The sequence below is a fragment of the Tubulanus polymorphus genome, chromosome 1 (genome assembly GCF_964204645.1).
Source record: "Tubulanus polymorphus chromosome 1, tnTubPoly1.2, whole genome shotgun sequence".
Classification (NCBI taxonomy): Eukaryota; Metazoa; Nemertea; class Palaeonemertea; order Tubulaniformes; family Tubulanidae; genus Tubulanus; species Tubulanus polymorphus.
In genome coordinates, this window is record NC_134025.1 from 4,424,520 (window position 1) to 4,448,802 (window position 24,283).

A 24,283-nucleotide genomic window follows, 5' to 3' on the forward strand; every position below is an offset into this window, starting at 1 on the left:
GACCATGTGCTGCTCAAGTCTATATTTGCTTTTACCGATAACCTAACACCGATCGACTCGGCCATTAATTGCTTAATTTATCTGATCGCTAGTAGCTCCTTTCGGTCAACGGTCAAAATATTATGCAGGAAATATGTTACCTAATTCGCAACATTTCTATCACTCGGCTTAGTGCGTATATCTTGAAATGGTTGATTTTCATGGAACGCAGGCGCATGTAATATTCTTTTACGCAATATCAACGAACAAAGGGAGTCTGAGATCCTGGTGAGACAGTTTCACACATATTTTCACAAGTTTCACATCATGTCATTTACTGGATGTTTCTATACCATTATCTCATCGAAGTGCTCTCCGTGCTCAGCTCGCAAAGGTAACGATTTGGAGATGCTGCGCTGACACTGCGACGAGGGGCGTAGGCATTCATACAGGCAAAATCTTGCATAATATATGAATTAATTTTTTGACGCCGTAAAACCGTCACAATAATATTTTTGATACCCGGTACTTAACTAGGTACCAATAGTACGCGTTATTGGGGTTCTGTGTGAGTCGATGTGCACTACGCTATCAATATTGGCGTTTCATACAATTAAGTGAATTTTGGCGTTTATTTTGTAATTATTTCATAACTCCTATTTTTATTTTTGATGAATTTCAATAATTATTCTTGAGGAGCACTGATCAGTGAATATTGAATCAGTGCCATGTCGCTATTGACTGCGTTTCTAATTCCGCAATACAGAAAGAGAGAATAATCGGAGTCACGTATTTAGTTTCAAAGACCGTTAAATGTTTTCTTTTACCCATTGTTTAGGGTTTTCACGCATGTGACATCTTCATAAATTCAAAATTGATGTTTCGTTAAATAATCTTAGATTGAGCCTTGTATTGACATCCTTCTTACAACAGGTTAGAACCTACAAGCAGCACTCGGATGTATATCTTCAATACGCAGGGATGCTTGAGCAAAACCTTAAAAGAAATTCCTTGCATTTCCTCAGCTTTAGAAACTGCATTGCATCTCATGACAAAACGTGGTCATTTGAATTCAGTAATGTCAAAATGGAGAAAACTCCACATAAAAAAAAGTAAAGTCTTTATGTAAAATGTTAATGTTTTATTCAACATTAGCCAATAAAATGCCTACATATTGCACATGCTTTAGCTGTATGTTTACAGGTTGGAGTGAAAAAATAAAACGTACAATGTTGCAGGTTTTAGAAGGTTGTGAATGTTCACAGGTTTTGTGACAATTCTTAGTAATAGATGGCAGAATTTAGTGCTGATTAACTTTTATGAAAATTAAATAGAAATATTTTGACAGGTTTGACCGTAAACGTTTTATTTTATACATTAAAACAATAAGGTCTATTAAACCATAATTCAACATTCGAATAGATTATCAACTCTGCCATCAAACTTTCTATGAAAGGCATTGTGAAAATGATATTAAATTACGTACTTTGCAAACCCAGAGCCTTACATGATACATTTCCATCATTCTCGAGAATAATTGTCCGTGTTAAATTACGTAATTCTTTTACCGCATGAAAATGAAGACAAAGTGCACTATTTCATATCAATAAATATCTATAATAATGATAGAAAAAGCATGTGCTCTGGTTGTGTGCTATGATGAGACTCTCATCAATTTATCAACGTTTGTGCTTGCCTCAAATATATTAAACTCTACCGTCATAACTGAGTACTACAGAATGATATTTATATCAACATGTACAATATATTTTGATCTATAGCGAACAACAAGTTTATCTTCCCTCTACTGTAGCTGTAGTTATTTACACACAAACTGGGGGGAATTTAAGAATCCGAATTGTAAATACGAAGACCCGCTATGTTCCTTTCACTAGTGATATACGTCAGAATGAATTAATATTTCCAAAAAAAGAAAATTTCTTTCAAGGCCCATTTCACTAAGCATTTATCTAGAACATAGGTGATCTTCATGTAACATATTGTATCTGTGTAGATTGGATGTACGCACTCATACACTTTTTGATTAGCAATAAAAAAGGGTTTTGATATTTAAGCTAAAGGTACAGAGCATTTGTATTTGGGAGGGTTGTAGAAGGTAAATAACTTTGGAAGAAACACATTTCAGTTTTTGTTTTATTATTATTATTATTATTATTTACGATTCTACACACACTTACTGTCGGCACACACTGGTTTTATTTTTTTACGTATTCATGATTAATTCATATATATATTCATCATATGTACAATGCTTTCCAGAATAAAATCTTAAAAATATACAAGAAAATTACAAAATCCGACAAGAAAATAATAATATACATGTACATAGTTCAGTACAATTACAACAACGCGAGGCCAACTCTCATTATCAATAAGGGTCAGGTCGATTAACCTTGAAAACCAACAAAACCGTTCAATATTGGATAATGCAGGAGGCCTCATCGCTTGTACAAGATTTTTCAAACATTTTACAGTTACGTTTTGTCTCACATATTAATGTACAAGGAACGAATGAGAACCATTATATCGACGGTTCTTATATATCATTGCCAGTGCTATGTACTCCAGTGTGGTTTAGCATTTTTTAGATACTACATTACATCGATAGCTATCAATAAGAATGCACAGCGCAATGTAGGCGGCATAAAATCTAGCCAGTCTGCCAACCAAAACTAATCTTATATCGAGAACACTCTGAAGAGTCTCAGATCATGACAGACGGCTAAGATATACAATCAATTTCCTTTTGAAGTCATTATTACGATTCAATTTGAAACTAGTATTTAGAATAATAAATAAGTAATAGATATTCCCCAGGAAGGAAAATAATTCAGCAGCAAAAATTCAATACACAATTCCAATCACATCAACAAATCGTGCAATTATCAAAACCTAAGCAGAAATCAGATTCAATTCGGAATTTTAAGCTTAGCTCTTATGCACAATCAACTAGAGGATGAGCGGAAATTCGAACAAGTTTGGTGTTATCATGAAGCGATCAAAACCATCGAATTAATCGAAAGGGTGAATAAACTACAGCTAATAACCAATCACAAACGATGACATTTTGTCGTCATAAAATAAAGAAAAAAAAATCAAACGTAAACCACACTGGAAGAATCAGATGATTGGCAAGAAGTCGGTTTCAGATATCTACATATTTATACATCTATATGAAGGCAAGCGAAGACACGCTTATATAAATGTACACGCATGTAAAAATCTATAGAATTTTCCCCCAGTTCACTGCACATACATGTGAACAACATATGCGCAATATATTTTTGTTTTGAGTCGCACGCAGTTCAATAATGTCAATTATTATCAATCCCCTTGAATACAAGAAGAAACAAATGCATTTTACTACGTATAACAGGAACCATTTCTTCGATGTCTGGCCATCGGACAGCCAGATATCAATCAATATATTGAGCACTGATTACATATAATGGATTCGGTGTAAATCAGTGCGTCCCCTATAGACATTCTCAGTATTCCAGAAAGTCTAAAATTCAGTTCGTTTTATCTCATATTGCATCTAAATTAAAGCATCGAAGCGATGAACACATTAAGTGTATATTTATAAAGCAAAATACTCATGCACGAATCTTTCCAAAACGAGGATAAACTTTTCCTTTCTCGAGCGAGTAAGATTTATAGTCGAGTGTCATTTCTGCAATTGTACATTAACAGTTGTACAATAATCCGATAATAAGCCAATTTTACAGTTCACTTCTTCTTAAGTCATTAGCCGATAACTACGATCGTAGCGTATGCAATCAATACGCATGCATATATCGTATAAATCCGTTTTCTGTTAACAGGTGATTGTCTCCACATTATGGCAGACTATGAGCTGTCAATAAACTGCAAATCAGATTAATTTACTATCCAGGAAGATGAGGCGCGATTATTCCATCATGCGAGTTACGATTATGGTGAAAAATAATCCATCTGCTAGAGTATTTTAGTAGAAATCACTGCGCAGTTGTTCTAATTAAATAAATCTTGGTTGGCACTGACGGTGGGGTGTTTATCCATCATCGACATGCAAGGATGTTAATAGGAGGAATTACACGAGTATCGGTCTGCAAGGAAACAAAATAACTACGATGAAATGAATGGAACTACCGAATTAGTCATTTTTAGCTGTGCAACCATGCGCTACAATACAGAACAAAGTAACCAAATTCTAAGCATTTGTCGATTAATCCTTAAGGGAGGATCTTCAATCAATGCCTTCTCCTTGCACCGGAAATTATTTTGTGGAATTCCTTCATTTGTCGCTGGATGTGATACACACCTGGTATTTTCTGCGTTCAATGAAGTCTGACAGACGTGTTGTCGTTATCTGGACAGCATCTGCGCGATTGTTTGCAGATTCATTCATGGTTTTAATCCATTGACTTTCAAGACATGACTGAGCAGATGGCCGTTGACTGCAATGAAATCAGATACCAGTAACATATAAAATCCAAGGCCTCAGAGTTAGATCATACGATCGTTTTACGACTTACTGGAGATCTTCGATGAGCAACGACGCGATCAAATCTCTCGCTTCTTGCGATATTCCGTCGAAATATTCATCAGGGAAACAATAATCCCGTCGCAAAATGTTCGAACACGTCTCTTCAACGCTTTCATCGAGGAACGGCGACACACCACTCAACAAAACATATATCACCACACCAATACTCCTATATAAACATACGCAATTTTCCATTAGAATTTGGTATAAGAATCTTTTGAATTCAACAAAGATATCTAAAAATAGCTTTGAATATTCTTTGAACTTGAAAGGGGTTGATAACTTACCATATGTCCGTCTTCAGATTCACAGGTGAGCCGCTAACTAACTCAGGGGCTGCGAATTCTGGATTTCCGATCAGTGGATGCACGTAATAATTTGTGTAAATATGACGAGCATCACCAAAATCAATCAGTTTTAACTGAGGTGTCATACTGCAGATTTCTACCATTAGATTCTCAGGCTTTAAATAAAAAGGCAATCGCAACATAAACCACCAGAGATATCGACTCATTTAGGCCAAGATGTTAGATAGAACTTCAAACCAGAACATTGAGTATTACCTTGATATCAAGATGTGCAATACGGCAGTTATGCAGATATAAAACTACATTGAACAGCTGTCGAATAAAATTGGCCGCGATGATTTCATCAAACGATGGTTTACAGACTAAATAGTCAAATAATCTTCCACTTGGTAGCCTGAAAAAAATATATGACCGTATCAAAACTGGGTCCAGTAAGCAGGCCGCCTTTTCAGCTGCTGACATATCGTACAGAAAACTTACAAATTCATAACGATGATGTAAGAAGATATGTTTTCATATACATCGATAGCGCTGTGTAAGTTTGGATGTTCCAGACTCTGCAATGTGTTGAATTCAGTCTCGGCGGCATCTTTTTGCGTCAGTTTTTTGCTGATGTATTTAACTGCGACCGCATGATTCTTATCATCCTTACATCTTTTAACGATTGAAAATCGACCCCTGAATAGTAATGAATACATTTAGAATATACCGATGATAGGAGGATACATTTAGATTTTTCAATGCAGAACTGTGATATGTACCTAGCTATTTCACCAACATCACTGTAATCCTGACTAAATGTAGTTTTCCAGTTGACTTTCTCTGAATCCGACGTATCGTGTGGACTTGTCACTGCTGATTCACCGTCGATGCGTATCGGTTCCGTAGGTGGACTGGGTTCGCTGATACCGATGCGATTATTTGCGCTAACGCGGAACTGATACGATGAACCGGGTTGTAGATCCTGTACGATCGTATACGTGGTCGGCACATACGCGCAAACCGCTTGCCAAATATCAACACCTCGTTCCATATATTCAACTGTATAACCTTGTATCGGTGTATTACCGTTGTGTGCGGGTGATTGCCACTCGAGTTGTACGTTCGTTCCAGTTGTCAGTTTAACCGTTGGTTTACTAGGCGCATCTGGTTTACCAGTTACGGTCAATCGAGCGGATGAAGAGACAGATCCCAGTTTGTTGTTAGCCACACATGTGTACTGACCACTCTGACTGACTGTCACTTGATTCAGCTTGATAAAATAAACAAAAGATATGAAATCAGAATCATTATCAATTCTACTATTTCTCAAAAATTACTTCACACAGATACGACTACAACAGCTGTTTGAGAGCAGTTTCTATTCTTTTTAAGAGCTTAACTTCTCCCAAAAATATCAAAATCATTTTCAATCAAACTACTAACTATTTTCAGTGTCAAATTACTCTCATTTTTTGAGAAAACTATTACAATTACAGAAATCAGGTAGTCTGGTCTGCTTCATAGTATACAATATATTTATTGATTATTATGCTGTATATCTTTATACCTGCAACGTGACTGTGCCATCATCTGCATAGTACATTTCTGCCAGATCACTAGGAGTGACAAACTGATTGTCTGGTCCTTTCCATGCAACGTTTGGACGAGGCCGTCCACAAACTTTACACGTAAAAACAGCAGTTTCACCGGTTTGAACAGTTATTGGACACAGCTCTTCTTCGTATGATGGACTAACATCTGGCACTAAATGCTAGAAAAGATTTTCATGAAATTATTCCCCTAAATGTCTATGTAGTAACTATGTTTTCATTTGCAACAAAATATCTATTCAAACAAACCTTAGAATACTTGGATGACTTAGATCGGTGGTATCTATCGAGGCTGCCACCTTTGCCATAATCTTTCTGTTTCTCCTTATCCTTCTCATTCTTAAAACTTGGCTTACGGAATTTTAACGCGGCCCATGAAGACTTTCTATAAGCATCCAAGCATTAGTCATATGAATTAATGAATAAATTTAAGGCCATACTAGCACTTCTTTATGATATTAAATACGGACCTGTTTTCTGCATCTTTGGGCAGTAACAAATGACTAGGTATCCATCCCTCAGCAGCTGGACTATTATCATTAGCTGCTCGATGGACTAGATAACGTTTCTGATTGAGTGAAATTACTTGAACTGTTTCGCCTTTACTGACAGATATCTCATCTTCCTTGATAGCTGTATAATCGGCAAGTACTTTCAATGTGGAGTTCACCTGTCAAAATCAATGAAATCAATTCTTACTCCTACTACAAATTACTGAATTCATGCATTCATACAACAGACCTCGAAATGAGATTTCATACTATGAAATTTCATCAAACTGTCTAACAATTGTCATCTTACTCATTCAAACAATCACAACTTAATGACTTATCAACTACAGATAGATGTATCAATCATTTCTAAAGATTACATGAACAAATTTTGACTAACCAATGATGTATCGGCATCAGACTGTTGTGATTCTGTAAAATCTGGTAGTTTATCCTGGCTGGAATTATCCGCCAATGCATGAGAATTCGCTACAACTTCGGCATTTCGAATGTGAGTATCACTCTTAGTTTTGTGAACACGTTGAAGCGTATTTTTAAATCCTTCGAATATATTTCGACGTTTACTATGTTTCTCCAGCGTGCTGCTTTGTTGTTTCTCGACCGGAGAGTTCGGATTTGATGAGTCCGTTTTTGGACTTTCGATCATCTGTAGAGGGTTCGGCACTGATTTACACCGTGAATGCTTGTTTGAATCTTTTAGACGTTCTTGGAGTTTCTGGGCACTGGGGCCTGGGGGAGGAATTCCCAGGCCTGAAGCTTGCCCATCGGCCCTGAGCGTGGAGTTCATCCCTAAACTGCCGAACTCCATTGATGATCTGAAACAAAAAGACAAATATAAGATACCGCCTTGAGACGTAGGATAAATGTATACATTTGAAAGAAAGCGGTATTGTACACAAACGTCCGTTTGTTATGTGGGGCTTCATTCTCATATCTTTGAGATGAGAATATACACAAAATTACACGTAACACTCCAATTAGTACTGGTGATTACATCTGAAGTAGTCTCTTTATAGTCAGAAACAATTAGTAATGATGGTAATAAACAACATCGGGTATTAAACAAGGGTCGTTGGGTATCCATTGAACAATAACAGCTTTCATAACGAATGTATACATTTACATATTCAAAGGATCAATCCATCTACAGCCAAAACATGCCATTTAGTGGGGACATGGGCCGTTCGAGTTAAAAAATTGTATCTCATGCATTTGATTGAGTTGCATCCTAAAAAATCTATATGATAACTTGTGATGCGAATTCTATTCTAAACATGCAATTCAAGTGTTTCTGGCATGTGATCCTTGCTTTTAGTACCAATATTTTAGTATTCTTAGTAAACACAAATGCACTAATGTGAATATTTCGTGTCCAGATAGAAGATAAATTTTCAAAATTCTGTGCATATTTCAGCCAGACTGAGATATTCGAACATCAAGTCAATCTCAATTGTTTTACGCTTGGCAGATTAACTTAGGAATAAATGTATGAAATCATTGAAACATTAAACAGTGAAAGCAGTAAAGATGAGGTATACACAATCAACAGGGCTGCCCATAATTCAGTATAAATCAATTCCCATTCTTATAGATGTACATAGATCTGTTCTCATTACTGAAAGTATATGAGTTCAGATCAATTTTTGAGCATTCTAAAATGGGCAGCCTGAATAACGCTTCAAAAACCACAATAACGGGTCTTGAAACGTTTTTTTGATGAAAATTTCGACAGAAGGTAAAATTCTCTCCAAGCGGACAGAGGAAAACAGGGATGTCATAGATTGCAAGTATGACTGTTCGAAATTGCCGAGATAGCAAGATTTTCGAAGAAAATGCTAGAATTCAGTCAGGTGCCAGAAAAATATAGAGTTTTTCACAGCAAAATCGGACTGCTTACATGTATGGAATACCGCGATTCTTAGATCGTACGGCTTTCAAAAATGACTACAACAAAGAATAACTAAATCAGGCAAAACAGATACATAAAAGGTGAAGTGCAAATAAATAAAACTCAGACTGATGCAAAAAACATCTGTATTCGTTTTTACGATTGATTTGATAAATCCAAATTTTGATTTGCTTGAAATTACGAAGAATACAGATATGGCCCGGCGTGAAAATAAAATAGGGTTGTGGAAATTCTACTCAGTGATGTCTATCAGTCTAACAGTACTAAACTCGCGCTACTAATCGATAGATTCATGCCAAGAATAAAAAGACACATAGTTCGTTTTTTACACAGAGACTACAGCGAGAGAACAACACCGAGAACGTTATGAGTAAAGTTAAGACTTACAGGAGTGCGTTACTTACGCCTCTTTCTGTTGCATGAAAACCAAGGGGTTAGTCAGTGCTGAAATACATACATCAAAAACAACAATTCATTAACAATTGCAAGCATCATGAAAGTATCTTTTGTACAGACATATAAATATGATTGAAATCGAATGTCATCGGATTGAGCTCTGTTACTGAAAACTCACCCCGCACTAAACCTGCTTGCATATCGAGTATATTTCGGATTTCAGAAATCCATTGTTCTCTCACTTCTTTACTTGAAGCTTCTATGTAATATTTCATGTCAGACCCGGGAGATTTGTCGATTATGATAAACTGAAGCGGTTCATTTTCTACATTGTCTTGGAGGCTCATTTGGTTAGCCTGCACAAAAGAACCATGCATACATCTTATTCATCATAGAATGAATTTATTTCAAAAAGGAAAACATTCCAGAAACGATTCATTACCTTTACGCTCTTTTTGTAGATATAGCGACAATTTGATATATTGCCTTTCTTTCGTTCAATCATTTCACTTAATATAATGATTTGTTGAAATAGAAATACACGACGTTCTTTGAATTTCTGCTGACCGGCTACAGCGCTACGTTCAGCTACGTTAAGCGTTTCCTACAAATAACCAAAAATATGAATGAAACCATTGATACAAACTTCTACATTTAATCATATAATCCAAACTGTGTATAAAGACATGATTATTTTTCATTCAAGAACTACTTACTTGTAATTTGAGATGACCCAATGCTGTAATTTTACCCTGAAATGAGAGCGAAATCAAACAGTTTCATTCATAGTAGCTGTTATTATAATTAAGGACCACACCCAATAATTTACTCGATCCATAATACGTATATGTGACCCATATAACAGTGAAGTTTTGATGTTTTTGTGCTAATTGAATTGATATCTTACATCAAAACCTTGTAAGCGACCAACATTCATCATATCATTGGCTTCTTTTGGCACGACTTTCATCACATTGACGGCAGCTTTCCAGTCGGTTGTATCGACACCAGAGCGTTCTGTATATTTTAAGATATCCTAAAAAGCAAGTTTACACACACCATTGAGTTCATCAGTATAAAGCTTATCAATACTTTCTAAAGTAGTTTGATCTGATTGAAAGTGATAAATTCGAATCATGTTAAGCAGCAGTACCTTGAGCAGTAGTTGATATTTCATAATTCTCTGTACAGGTTTAATCAGCAGGTCAGGCAAGGTCAAACGATGACCTAGTTTGAGGCGTAAATCCTCAAAGAATGTATCCATATATTCAGCTACTATATATTCTGATTTCGGTTTATTTTCACAATATTTTACATACATATGGAGCCGTTGTTTCTGCAATATAAAGACATTTGTTACTTCATGATTAACAGTATCCACCTATGATATGATGACACATTAACATATAATTACACTTACATATCTTAGAAATACTCGGGCAAGTGAATCTGGATCATCGAGGCATTTCTCAAATTCATTTAATAAAGTGCTAGAAATAAGAAATACAAGAATCTCATTAATTTCTATCCTATACAAGTTTAAAGTACATTGATAATACGATTATAACACTCACTCTCTATGCCATTCATATATTTGTTGTGTGTTGCCAAATACTATGCGATCTTTGCCCTTCATGTCTTCTGGAAGGGTCATCTTCTCCATGGCCTGCATATAACCTTCAACAACGAGTCCCAAGTCTTTAACATAGTCTCGTTCTGTGTCTATGAGCTCTTGTATAACATACCTACAAATTCAATATCAGTTCAGATCATATATCTAATAATTTTTGATCATTTGCGTTTAGCTTTATTCGATCGATAATATTTTGTACGTACATTCGTTTTTGGAGACACTTAGTTTTGAAATCTTCATTATCTGCAGTATTTTCGCTCTGGGATAACGAGGCATCATCCTGGTTGTCCTGTGACGTGTCCTGGCTATCTGTATGTATCATGCCTTTGACCTGGTTCTCCAGTTCCTGCGCTATATCGACAGAACTGCCACTCGCAGCTTCTGATGTTTTCAATGAAAGACTCGAGGACTGTAAATAAATGAAAGTGCCATTCATCATAAAGCAGAAAATACGACCATAAATATGATATTTATGTTTTTGATATCAGGAATTTGATGATGAAAACATAAATAATACACCTCCACAAAAAGTTGTCAATGATTTATCATTTGATTAAACTGTTAATCAATCGTTCCATGATTTGTAGACTAATCAAAATGCCTTATTAAAATACTGTTTATTTCTTAACATTTAATCATAGACTCTCTTCGTTTTAGAGTCTGTGGCTTAATATATAGCATCCTGAGTCACATCAATCCTTTCTTCATAAGAGATCTCATTATGTGTACATAAGGAATTCAATAAAGTATCACAGACAGTGTATCAATGTGTGCTCAATATGTTTAATCAGCAATATGAGTTTATGGTTAATGATGAGAGCTTATAGAACTCGACGATCGATCGATAAATAAGCAGCTCTCAATTACTAAGTGACAGCAATATTTATTACATTGATTTCTAGATTTCTGATTTCCGAATAACTTCAAAGGGCAGATCAAAGAGTTTTACAGGACATTTTTCTATGTACCAAGATGTATTATTCCCTCAATTCCATTGCATATGCATAACAATATGCATAACAAAATCTTGCTAGATAAATGTGAAATATTCATCAAGCACCTCTTGAGAACCTTGTAGTGATTTTTTTTTACAATTAGGAAATTGACCCCTGATCTCAAAATGCCTAGATAAATCTATAAAATTTCCTCTTATCACAAACCTGGGTTTCAAGTGCTTTTAACTTGTCTTCCCTAAATTGATTCATGCCCTTCCTTAAGTCCTGCATTAATTTCCTAAATGCTGCCATTTCCAATCCCAAAAGTTGTGAACAACTTGTCCACCTCAATTCATATATCATGTAAATATAACAAAGTTTTAGTTCCTTTTTGTGATAAAGTAGTATATTTTACTCATACCCACTTGTTCATATTTAGTAATTGGTATTTTCGAGTCATGCACAAATATTTCAGGAAGTATTTCTGCTATTCATTGGTGTTGCTCGATGTCTAATTCAGTTTTACCTTTTTCACAAGATATAGAGATTTCAAAAAAATATCCCTGACTTTTCCTTGATTTTTAGGTTAAGTGGTCACCCTGTAACTTTCAAAACATTTCCTAAAACATTTCATACCCGAGTCAGAAAAACCCACGTTTTAGCCGGGGAACTGGCGGTCGGAGTTGATACTTACTACTTTAGAATGTACATCTTCTTGGGATTCTTGCGGTGATGAAGCAAAGTGATGCGTTTGTATTTTTTCCATAGGAGGCGGAATTTCCACGTCTTGCGCTTCTTCTGCATCTTCGGCATTCGTGTCGGAGCGTTCAAGTAAAGCTCCATCAGACGCGGTTTTAATCGCGTCACCCGCCGGCGATTCCGCTCGTTCCTACAAATATACATCGGTCAAAAATGAATTTTACAACCAAACAAATTGTTTAATTTTCTTTTCTCCGCCACCAGAATTTTGCGACAATTGTCTAAATTCCTGAAAAGCGATTGTATCCATCATTGACATTAAAATATTGTTTTCAATGTAAATGATTAATGAACAGTATCAAAAATATACAAATTCTAAAATGTTTAATTCGAATTTAACTCGATTTTCAATGAATTAATTGCTGTAATGTACAGCGAATAATTTGGACTACATGTTGTTGGTAAGTGTTGTCACTGAGAGCATGCTTAAACTGTGGCAGTTGAATTCATGAAGTTTCACGAGGAAGGACTAGATATTATGAATCTATTAGGAAGAATCACTACATTTACACCTCAAAGGAAGACTAACATGCAACAGGACATGACGTATAGTAGTATAACCTAAAAACATCGCGCCAAATTTGGAGCAACAGATATCGTCAATCTTCCTACCCGGTTCTGACTAACTTTCTCTGTCTGATATGATTTCTTGCGCTTGTGGCAAAAACACAGCACCTTCAGAAAGTTGAAATTGTCGAGATTAAATATAGTTGCCATGGTAACGAGTGGTTGTAATGTCTGATCGTTCGTTGGCCCGATGTCTGTCAGATCAATGAAGATCAGCTAAATCATCAACTTCATTAAATCCGTGTACAGGACATTTTATTGAGTGTATTTTTTAACGATAGCATTTCAACGTGACACACGCGCGCACACTATATATCACAGTATTCCATCGCTAAATGATGTTGAAGCAGAATTTCAGCCGTACATAAAAATACCGTTTTTACTTTCCGAGCGATAAAGTCTGTGTAAGGTGTAGAGTGACGTTGTTAACTAGTGAATATCTAGGTCAAGTACTGTCACTCGATCACTCGCCCGTGCCTAGCTGTTATTCCGCTAAATCAATTCAACCAACCAATTCATGAGCACCAACAATAGTGCAAAAATACTGCATGGCTGTTCATCGCTACTGCTAGTGCACCAGACATGACTAAATTGGGAGATTAAATAAATACTCATTCATTCACTGGTGAACTTTATTGACATACTTTTGTCAAATACTTCAGACCCATAATGTTACTGTAATAAAAGTCTTTTCATCGATGGCTTCTTTTTCCTCTAATAAGCAAAATGAGTAAATAGTAGTAAAAAAGAATTATGATAGGCTTATTTCGGGTAAAAGGCTTCATTTATTGACACACTTTGTCTAATACTTCTGACAAATAATGTTAACGTAATAAAAACTGCGGATAAAAAATCTTTTTATCAATGAATTACTTCTACTTCGACCAATAAGCAAAATGAGTAAATGATAGTAAAACGACTTTTATTGGCTTCTTTCGAATGAAGGCTTTCATTTGATCGTCAAATATGTATTTCAGTCAGTTTATTCATGTGAAAACATATCACAGCGACCCAATGGAGATATAAGTAATTCAGACTAGACACCCATTACTCGAGCCTGTTAGCGAAATCATGTGCTACTTGACCATTGCTGATTGAGCAATTTCACCGTGACACAGGCAATTTGCGCCAACATGCTGGTCGTATAATTACTAGAATAATGATGATAAGTTTTGACGTGCGCTTAGCAATCTATTATATCAAAGAACGAAGGATAGAGGTAACTAAGTGTGCTGAGACAGGCCTGATTATATACGGCTTCGTTCAGAGCAGTTTCCAGTCCAATAGTTAGGTCTACCAGATACACATACTGTGGAAATTAATCGGATGATTCGAGGTTAATTCGACGAGTCCAAATTTAATTCTAGAACAGTATGAAATACCCTCAAATCAAAAGACACGTTCGTTTTCAATTACCAAAACACATAAGAATACGACGATTGAAAATGAAATTCAATCAGTGATAGACTACGTATAATCATTAGTTATTTATACTGCCTTTTGGTTGAATTGAAGGTCTTTCATATAGGTATTAGCAGACACCACTGGCATTTTGAATATAGATTTTAATGGGCCACACCCTATATATAATAGTTGCACTATACAGAATGAGGAGTGCGCTCTTCAGCTAAAATCATAACTACCTCATACATATGATCCCCAACCCGCAATTCACATATGTAACATTACTGTTCTTATCATCACCTGACGGCGTTAACCACGCCAAAATTAGAAATTCTTTTTTTTTCGCGCATCATCATCATCGAGAGGCGGAGGTTTTTTTCGGAAGTTCATATGAATCATCGATGGAAAGTAACGATATTGAATAGAAACTCGACGTGATGTTTGTCGACACAAACTATCGACAAAGACGACTACGACACACCTGTAGTAAACACGTACTCAACGCAGCGATCAATGAGAACAGCTCTCAATAATATATAGGGAATCGCTAATCAGCCAGCTATAATCATATTGACTGCATTTACGTAACGACACGCAGTAACTAGTGCATCACTAGTTCATGGCCGATGACCTGTTGCTCTAGTCTCGACAGCTAAGACAAATTCAATCTGAAATTGTGTTCAGAATGACCGGTCCCGGACAAACTAATGACCGCCAACATCTGAAAAGATCTATCAGCAATAAGTTAAATACTTATTCAGGAACATTTAATTTGAAATATGAAAGAAAATGTTCAAATCAATCAGTAATCGATGCTAAGACATTCAGTAACGTCTGCGCGCATCGAACAAATCAAATCAGTATTTCTCAGGACAAAATAGTAACGAACTACTGAAAATCAGAAACAGCTAGCAGTAAGAGCTGCAGGCCAATGAATAGATGTATAAAACAAGGCTCAACCTAATCACCGCCTCATACATAACTTGTATGAGAAATATTCATATGATTAAATCAGGGCTCGAATTATCACCAAGGACGGTCGATAGCGATCGCGACCGAATGACGTCTGGGGACGATAGATTCCTCCTCTATATGAGCGAAAGATCGTGCCGATGGAATGTAATTGACAATTCTCTCGAGTAGATACCCGAAGAGATGGATATTCCCATCGAGGCACATTATACACGCTGATATTCAATGGTCGCTAATCATACATGATACTGCTATTACAGATTAAGATTCTATGCCTAATGTACCGTATGTACATATGTAGATGTACTAAGACGATTGCAAATATCATTCTCGCATTATATGTACCTTTTTATGAATTTCTAACGAAATTATTTCTTACTCTTCGTTTAATCACTTCGCGATCAATATTCACTCAATTCCTAGAATTCTGATTCCTGACCTTCGAACAATGTCCTAATCGCCGATTTGAACGTTGATACATGACTAGAATTGCTCATGAACATAAACCGTTTACAAAGACCTGTACCTATATACAAATGCCTAATATCCTAGGTAATGAATGCGAAAAGAGCAGCCTGAAGAATATCGCCTTTCGGTGGCTACATCCTTTTCCTGCCGCCATTTATTTCGGCAATTGATCGCAACCGCGCGAAATGAAGCATGAAAACGAAAGAGACGATAATCAGCCGAGCATAGGGACGTACATGATCAATAAAATACATCAGTGAATGAACACACACAAGACACCGGTTATAACTCTATCAACAGCGTCATTATAAACCGCTGTTAAAACGTCGTTTCTGGCAGCGGTCACGGCAGTAGTCGCACAGCAGTCGTTTATTATATCTCTTCGATAGACAATGAACGATCTCACGCAATTATTAAAATCCTCACACGCTGCCGTCGTCGTCGTAGTCGGTCCATTATGTTAATCCGTCATTTCGTTTGAAACGCGACGGCTTACCGCTGGCCGACTGCAGAGCGATACGTGCGCCGTGCAACTACGCGATATCGACTCTACACAATCAGTGCAGTTGTAATCGTGCAATTATTACGCGAGAGCAGCAGCAGCAGCAGCAGCAGCAGCATGTCTGTTCAGTCTGCAGACAGAGGCAGCTACCCATCCCCGAACTTCAATCACATACTATACATATATAGATACGAATCAGTTATAATCAACAACTTGATGCCTGGTGACGCCCTATGTATCTGTCAAATCCATGAGAGCAAACTTCCAAAAGGGCTGATTAAAGGCTTTCATTTCCGGAAACATACCATGATAATTGTGATATATATCTGATCTCCTTTGTTGTTTTCAGTAATTACACATCAATTCCGTATCATTTATGAGAAATTCATATTTCCAAGATCTAGTGATACTTCCACAATCCAGGCCAACAGACTCTATATCAATTTGAAGTAGTTTTCCATCTCAAAAAAATCCAGAGACAAAATCATAGTGTAAAATTGAAGGATGAAAGAAATTCTAAAGCCAAAAGCATTTGTCGAAGGCAGGTCTTAATCATTTTTTATCAGAAGAAAACAGTATAGAAACTGATCTTTTTCAGTAGCATTGAATTACACATCATCATCATCATCATCATCATCATCATCATCATCATCATCATCATCATCATCATCATCATCATCATCATCATCATCATCAGTATGAGCGCAGTGACTTGTGTGTAATAAGTGCTGCCCTCAGTGTGTGTGTCAACTATCAGCAATCAGCGACACATCTTAGACATACAATTAACATCAAACTGTAGCTGGTGCCATCTACATCATACAACAAGAGTTGTACGAGCCATATTTTAAAATGTTGTTTCATCAAGAAATATAAATGGCAAGGAGAGAAATACTTCTTTGCAGAGAAACATGCCACGTAGCGATATATTTTTGAAATACGGCTTTATGGTCAGAGAGGATTTCAGGTTTTCACACATTTATCTGGTTACATGCACATAAACTCTGAGTTAGTCAACAACAATAACCAACCAACTAACATGACTCAAAGTGCAGTAAAAAACAATATAATAATGTATAATGGATGCCCGCCACAGGAGAGTAGACACAATTTACCAATACGTACTAATTTACCAGTTATACCGACGAAAACAACAATAAAGGGGTACACTACCTTCCCTACCTCCTCAGCAAGGTCTTCAGCTTGAGCAAGGGGTGGAGACTCAGACTTACGATCAGAGTCTTCATTGTTCGCAGGATGTTGCTGAAAAATCCAAACATGAAATTCATTTGAAAAGCTGGCAACGTTAAAAGACAAAGAAGGTACCGATACCAGAATTCGTAGGAGAAAGTTATCATCGAATTAGAAAACCATTAGGGAAATGTGGTGGAATTAGATACTTCATTCCGATCTAAAATGAAGTGTTATATTTTGTTTTAGAGAGATACAATCTAGTCTTATTTTATCTCATACAACTGCAATGAACTGACCTGAAAATAAAGTTTAACTCCTTAACATTGCAGGAAATCACTGCATGGTTTTATTGGAAGCACCTAGTGACACATCGGTTTTTTTTCAGAGAACACTTACCTTCTAAGAAAGTTATGAAATATCGAATAGAATTCCTTCCATAACTTATGAACAGGCATGTTGCCTATACTAGAATGGTGGTAGCTACATCTACACCTTATTGAATAACTATAAAAGCCAATTGTTGGGATAACTCAAATATAAAGAATTATCACGAAATTAGCTAGAACAAAGCCAAAAACTATGATCTTACAAATTTGAAATTCTATCAAATCAGGGAGGTGCTTGGCCCTCATAGTTAGATATACATTGCAACTCTAGTCTGGCAGTAAAAAGAACATACCGTATTTTGAAGTGGTTTTTTGTCACATGTATTGACCATACCAGGATAGTCATCAGCAGCACTACTGCTGATACAGGAACAAAGCTTGAAAAACTTCCTCTTGGTCTTCAGTTTGCTCATCACCTATGCCACCTGAAGTGAACGCATATATAATCACACTTCTACGAGTATGGCTACCGGGTAAACTTTCAAAACGTACTACAATGCTTTCGGCCGTTGTTACTATAGCGCTATCTAACCATTTATCTCTATACGTGACGCATCAAACGCGAATTTGATGACTTCAGACGGGTAAAAACCCTGATGATGTATGCACAGATAATTTTTATTCTATCAAGATGTGTCAACTAATAGCTTAATAAAAGACGTCAATACCCAGATATCAAAAATGGTCTAACTTGGTCTAATGGAAAAACTGCAGAATCTAAATCATAAAGGTTTTATTATTGTGCGCTTTTGATACATGAAATCACTATTGTATCAGTTCTCAAAGTACAAGAAACCTGATTCATAAACGAGCCTTAATTCACAGTGTCGCAGATTGTCTACACAGTGAATATTGGACATTTTCGTCGCTATTCAGATTCATAATAAGAATGTAGCAAATCAATGGATGAAATTTTCTATTACTGCAAATATCTGAATCCTGTCTCATTCTGTAATAGATCAAACAGGAAATTGATGAAACCAGAGGATTTACGAATGAGATTTCGAAAAAAAAAACGGAGAGATCTTCATGGAATATAACGCGCTACGGTTGATCTGACAAAGAAAAATGACATCATGATTACATCAGATGTACTGTTTGAGGAACAGGACCTTACATGACCTGTAACCATGGTAACTAGGAAGCAGGCGGGTTTATCCGGTGATCGCACACCAACATTAGTAATGTAAAGCAAAGCAATGTTATGATTATAAGCTTCAAAATACGGACTTGACAACAAATCCATTCGACAAGGAATCCATTCGGATCCTTGTATGCATAATATACAGTATCTGAACAGCATATGGAAATCCATACTAGAAGATACACGTATAAAGTCTCAGGACAGCAATGGAATTTGAGAATATTCAATGTTCTAAGCGCGTTAAGATGTTGAAATGAATTGAAGTTGCACAATCTTATTATAGATCTTTTAAGAGTGTAGAGAGCCAAAATGAAAAAAACACTACTCTATAATTGCACTTAGTCCTGGGTAAAAGAGAGAGAGGATGTTCAGCCAAAATCAACGACGGATGTTTGAAAAGACAATTACTAAAATCAATGCAAAGTATAAACTCATTTGAATAAAAGCCATCACAATTCACGAAACTAAAAACATCTTTTTTTTCATTATCGCGTAAAAAAAAATATGAAATGAACAGCTGAATAATTAATAGAGTAGTGGCGACAAAAATCAGAATGCTGATGCCGCGATATGGAGCCCCGGGGAAAACAATGCGCAATAACGAGAAAAAATTTCACTTCATGACACACGATATATATCATACTAATAATGGCAGTGTGAATACTTCACAATGTACCGACCAAAAAACATAATTGCATATACAGCCACTAGTTAATTCGAGCTGTAGTAATTGACAGCATATAAGTGATGATGTATACCTTACAGTAACATATATATGTCCTAAACAAAACTAATACAATAAGTACCGGTACATGACACTAGATGAGACACTCTGAGTCCGTGTTGTGATGATAATTTAGAAAATCCTGCAATGATAATGGAAAAAAAAGTCTGAAATGTTTCCTTGAGCTAATTGTTTATTCGACATTTTGACTATATCCTAATAGAGTATTCCTGGGGCCGGTTGCATAGTCATGGCTTAGACTTAAGACCAGTCTAAGACCAACTTAGTTCTATAGACAATCTAACAACTTAAGACCAGTCTTAAGTTTTAGGACCACTTTTGGACTTAAGTCACGACTGTGCAACTGGCCCCTGAAGATGACTATACGAATATAGTCGAAACGTCAAATAAACAATTAGTTCAAGGTAACATTAGCTAGATTTTCTATCTTACCAATACAATCTTTTCCAGATCATTCTACTATGATGTCATTTAATGACAAAATGAATAGTGACATGGTGACCAGGTAACTCAGTTGTGTCGAACTGATAAACCTTACAAAAAATGAAATGCCAAACATTTATCAACATATCGCATATCTATATACACACCCGATAAAATAAACGTATGTTTTAGCAAAGAGTCACTAGGTATGTATGTATACCGGTCTAATCATCTCAATAATGTTTCAGCTCAGTAAACAAAATATGATGTCAAAATTAATCATAATTGTTTGAATAGCGTTTCTTTCTAGACCAGAAATATATGTTAACCCCGTTGATACAGCTTAAAGAGATCAAACGTTCACTGATCAAACAATAGTCTTTACAGTCATCTTAGGATTGCCTTCCAAACACAACAACGACTTTTAGCTTTCAGACGTTAAACCTGTTTCATAATCAACTTCCTAAATGGTAATCTCTTGTGTTCTTTCAATACGTGTGAACATTGCATATAAGAGTGTTCTTCTAAAACATATTTCATGATACATTACAATACATGTATATCGTATAGTGTAGCGAGTCCGAACTCACGCTTTCAGCTCCATTTCTACGGAAATATTATCTCAAAATTATGTTACCGTTTACACAAATAGCAACGGCGATGGTAGATACGAATCATGTTGCATTCAAAGAGAATAGCGTGCGCTGATAAACTCAAAAAAAGATCTTTCCTTTTAAACTCGTGGTAATTTATTCCCCATTGTTTCTTCTTTACATGTATATCCATATAAACTAATTCATACCTCTGACTTGATTAAAATACTAATTAAATTCAAAACGTCAAAATATAATTTGACTTCAGGAAAAAGTGTTTCATGAAATGCGATTCTCTTTTAGACAGATGAAACATCGTGATGTGAATTAGCATTTCATTGTAAATTTCCCAGTGGTCGCAATAGCTGATGGAACTCGGTTTATTCATCGATTACTACCTAAATACATACAAGTATCTTTCAAAGTATATAACGTAGATATCCATATACGTTGTATTCATTTGAAATAGCATCAGATGTACCCAAAGCATAAATTAATGTCCCAATCACAACAGCTGTTGAGATGTGTCACATATTCCAGAGAATACATCCAATGCGATACACACAAACACATCTCATTATGTGAATGAACCCTTGACAAAGATAATAATGTGTTCCGCCACTGTACGAGGGGAAAACTGAAACGGCCAATTAATCAAACGGGAATCATCTACCTGAGCACATCCTGTAGAAACATTCATCAGGGGTGAATCCACAAAATTCCCAATATCCACAATATCGCGGCGTTAAAATTCCATGCTCCCCGAGTCTCGAGCCTGGCAATATCGACTGCACAGCTGACCTTCCTGATGATATGGGTTTATCCTACTACATTTTATAAGGGGAGGTAGCTTAGCAATGATCAATACCCGTGCGTTGCCTGCGCTCTCACTCTCCGTACGCGTTGCCGTCGTAGTCTCTGTCTCCGGCTCGCTTATCCACACGAAGAGAACGCAATACACACAAACGGCAAATATCACATGTGAACGGTGAAAATTTATGCAGTCTTCAAGCCAAATTTTCTGTGGCAGTTGATATAGAAAAATTTAACATTATTCTTTTTTAATCTGGAAATTGACCCTGTTATCTATTTGATGCTATAGGTAGATTTCATTTGTTCTTTTTTTGTTTGGTGTCCCTTACAAACGCACCACACTTACCAGGAATGAAACCGGGGGTTTGATTAAGAAATTGGAAATCGGAGTACAGATAGAGTTGTGTGATAGCGCGCGAGTTTACAGAAGTTTTTGTTTAAATCGAAGTACATAATTGGATATTCCAGTTCGTTCCCTGCAGGTGTGGTGGGTTTGTAAGAGACACCAAATCAAAAATTGAGAAAATCAAACAAAATCTACCCATCAAATAAATAAGGGTTAATGAGAGTTAAAAGAACCGATCGGAGCAGTGGTATACATCTCATACCCGTACTGTATCAACTCAACTCATATATAATATCAACTCAATCTTATCCATTACAAGATGCGAAGAGAGAGGAGAGAGGGGTCAACTGAAATGCGGATGATAATTAGATGAAACACCGACGGAGCCACACTTGACACTGATATGATCAGATGTGACAGTAAATCAATCGCTACACTTAACTGTGCCAAATGGACCTCGTTAATTGCGATTTGATTCGATTAGGACGAGCTTACAAATCACTTAAAGACTTCAGCAAATGAACCGATCGTGTGCGGTGTGCATCGGGGTCTGTGGACACCATCAGATTGTCACCTAATGCCGCGTTAAGAACTTTATGGTGTGTAGTGAGATGTCTTCCTGGACCATTACAATGTCCATGTCCTCCCAGATAAATACTATATCAATATATAGTGAACTACTATTAGTAAACTCTGATGCGGGTAATTGAATTGAGCTCGTCATGTCTCTCCCATCAGCTATGATCACGCGTCATCGAGAGATCATTTTTAATGAGAGAATCCGATACACTTACATGAAGACAATCAGGTTGGACACATGAAGATTTCTGTTCTCGAGCGTCATTAGTATTTCGATAAGGGATAAATGTCGCTTGTTCGATACTATTTGACATTTTACATCACCATCGATCAAAACAAGTCACTGATCGCTCGGTCTCGCGCGCTCAATGGGTCGAGTAATCAATAAAACAAATTGATGAAATAATTATTCATACCAATCATGCTCAATTACCGGATCTAACACCTGGGAAGAGTTTTTACATTGTTAATCTGTCTTCCTCGAGAGTAGTTCGACAACTGAATTTTTCCATGAAAAGATACTTTCGTCAATGATATAAATCTATCGGCTTTGAAGTAGATCGACTCCGAATATGCCTTAGAAGTAGATACTAAAAAGGCACACCCTTTAAATAAATGCTACGTTATATCATCACAGAATACCGGTCGACAAAAAAAATGAAGATCAATCATGAAATTTTTATGAGATCCGATGCATGGTATGTTTTACAATTTATCCACAGGGTACCTACAATAGTTATATCGAGGATACAAGATCATCAGCGGGAGAATACTCTACAATACTGCGGCATGTAGCCTGAATCTATGCCAAGGTCAGGGGTCCGACTAAAAGGTGCTGCCACCTCTAACAGTTGACATGAATGGAATGATGGCGCATTTATATCCAAACTTTTGTTACGTCACATTATTACGCTCAATTCTATAATGAAAACTTCACTCACTGATGATAAATCAAACTGCCGCCTGAATTACCTCGATCGAACAGTTGTCAAATAGCGCTCTCCATTGAGTTGTGACAGGAATTAAAATATAACCTGCCCTGCTTTAAACACTGCATTCGAAGAACAAGAATATCACCTATACATACGCAGCACAACGGGTGGGCTGGTCGTAAACATGCTCGTAAACATGCTTTCTCGGAAGGTGGGGATTAAGAGAATATAAACTTAGAGACCAGATGCAGATGACAGGTGACGACTACCAACGATGTACCACTGTTTCATTTCGAAATATCTATTAGAAATTATAATCATAGACAACCGTCTGCCTGATCTACAGTAAAAATAGGGGGGCCATAGTACCAATATTGATGTTCAATAATATGCCATACTTGTAGAAGTGAATTATATATAAATGCACATCAGATGCATGCGCTTACCTTCTCAAAACTTACCTCTGCAATGAATATCAGCGTTTTCTGCCTGGGCTTACCTTCTGCAGTCTCATAAACATTTAACATAAACCGTTGTATCACTACCTCCACACAATTCATGTAAACATATATATATATTTTCAGACATATTTCGCTCTACTAGATTAGACATTAGTAGCTTTCTGCAATCACCATCTTGACGG

The 24,283-nt window shown here is 36.4% G+C and overlaps 1 protein-coding gene across 5 annotated transcripts in view; it reads right to left on the minus strand.

The window, feature by feature from the left end:
* Nucleotides 1–1,112: 1,112 nt before the first annotated feature.
* The window catches only part of LOC141908352 (triple functional domain protein-like), a 71,036-nt gene continuing 47,865 nt past the window's right edge, over nt 1,113–24,283 (minus strand). For 2 of the 5 annotated variants that reach the window (XM_074798381.1, XM_074798372.1), the window contains 22 exons: nt 17,659–17,748; nt 12,508–12,702; nt 11,082–11,287; nt 10,820–10,990; nt 10,666–10,735; nt 10,399–10,581; nt 10,153–10,281; nt 9,962–9,997; nt 9,688–9,849; nt 9,424–9,601; nt 9,254–9,293; nt 7,320–7,755; nt 6,899–7,098; nt 6,678–6,813; nt 6,386–6,589; nt 5,598–6,088; nt 5,317–5,514; nt 5,092–5,230; nt 4,816–4,991; nt 4,518–4,697; nt 4,304–4,439; nt 1,113–4,088 (listed from right to left, as the gene is read on the minus strand). In XM_074798381.1, coding sequence (XP_074654482.1) covers nt 4,041–4,088; nt 4,304–4,439; nt 4,518–4,697; nt 4,816–4,991; nt 5,092–5,230; nt 5,317–5,514; nt 5,598–6,088; nt 6,386–6,589; nt 6,678–6,813; nt 6,899–7,098; nt 7,320–7,755; nt 9,254–9,293; nt 9,424–9,601; nt 9,688–9,849; nt 9,962–9,997; nt 10,153–10,281; nt 10,399–10,581; nt 10,666–10,735; nt 10,820–10,990; nt 11,082–11,287; nt 12,508–12,702; nt 17,659–17,748 — 3,804 coding nt within the window. In that variant the 3' untranslated portion in view covers nt 1,113–4,040. Of the gene's footprint in view, nt 4,089–4,303; nt 4,440–4,517; nt 4,698–4,815; nt 4,992–5,091; nt 5,231–5,316; nt 5,515–5,597; nt 6,089–6,385; nt 6,590–6,677; nt 6,814–6,898; nt 7,099–7,319; nt 7,756–8,837; nt 8,885–9,236; nt 9,294–9,423; nt 9,602–9,687; nt 9,850–9,961; nt 9,998–10,152; nt 10,282–10,398; nt 10,582–10,665; nt 10,736–10,819; nt 10,991–11,081; nt 11,288–12,507; nt 12,703–17,658; nt 17,749–24,283 lie in introns of those variants that run through there. The other 3 variants (XM_074798388.1, XR_012619606.1, XM_074798401.1) reach the window with 3 other exon arrangements.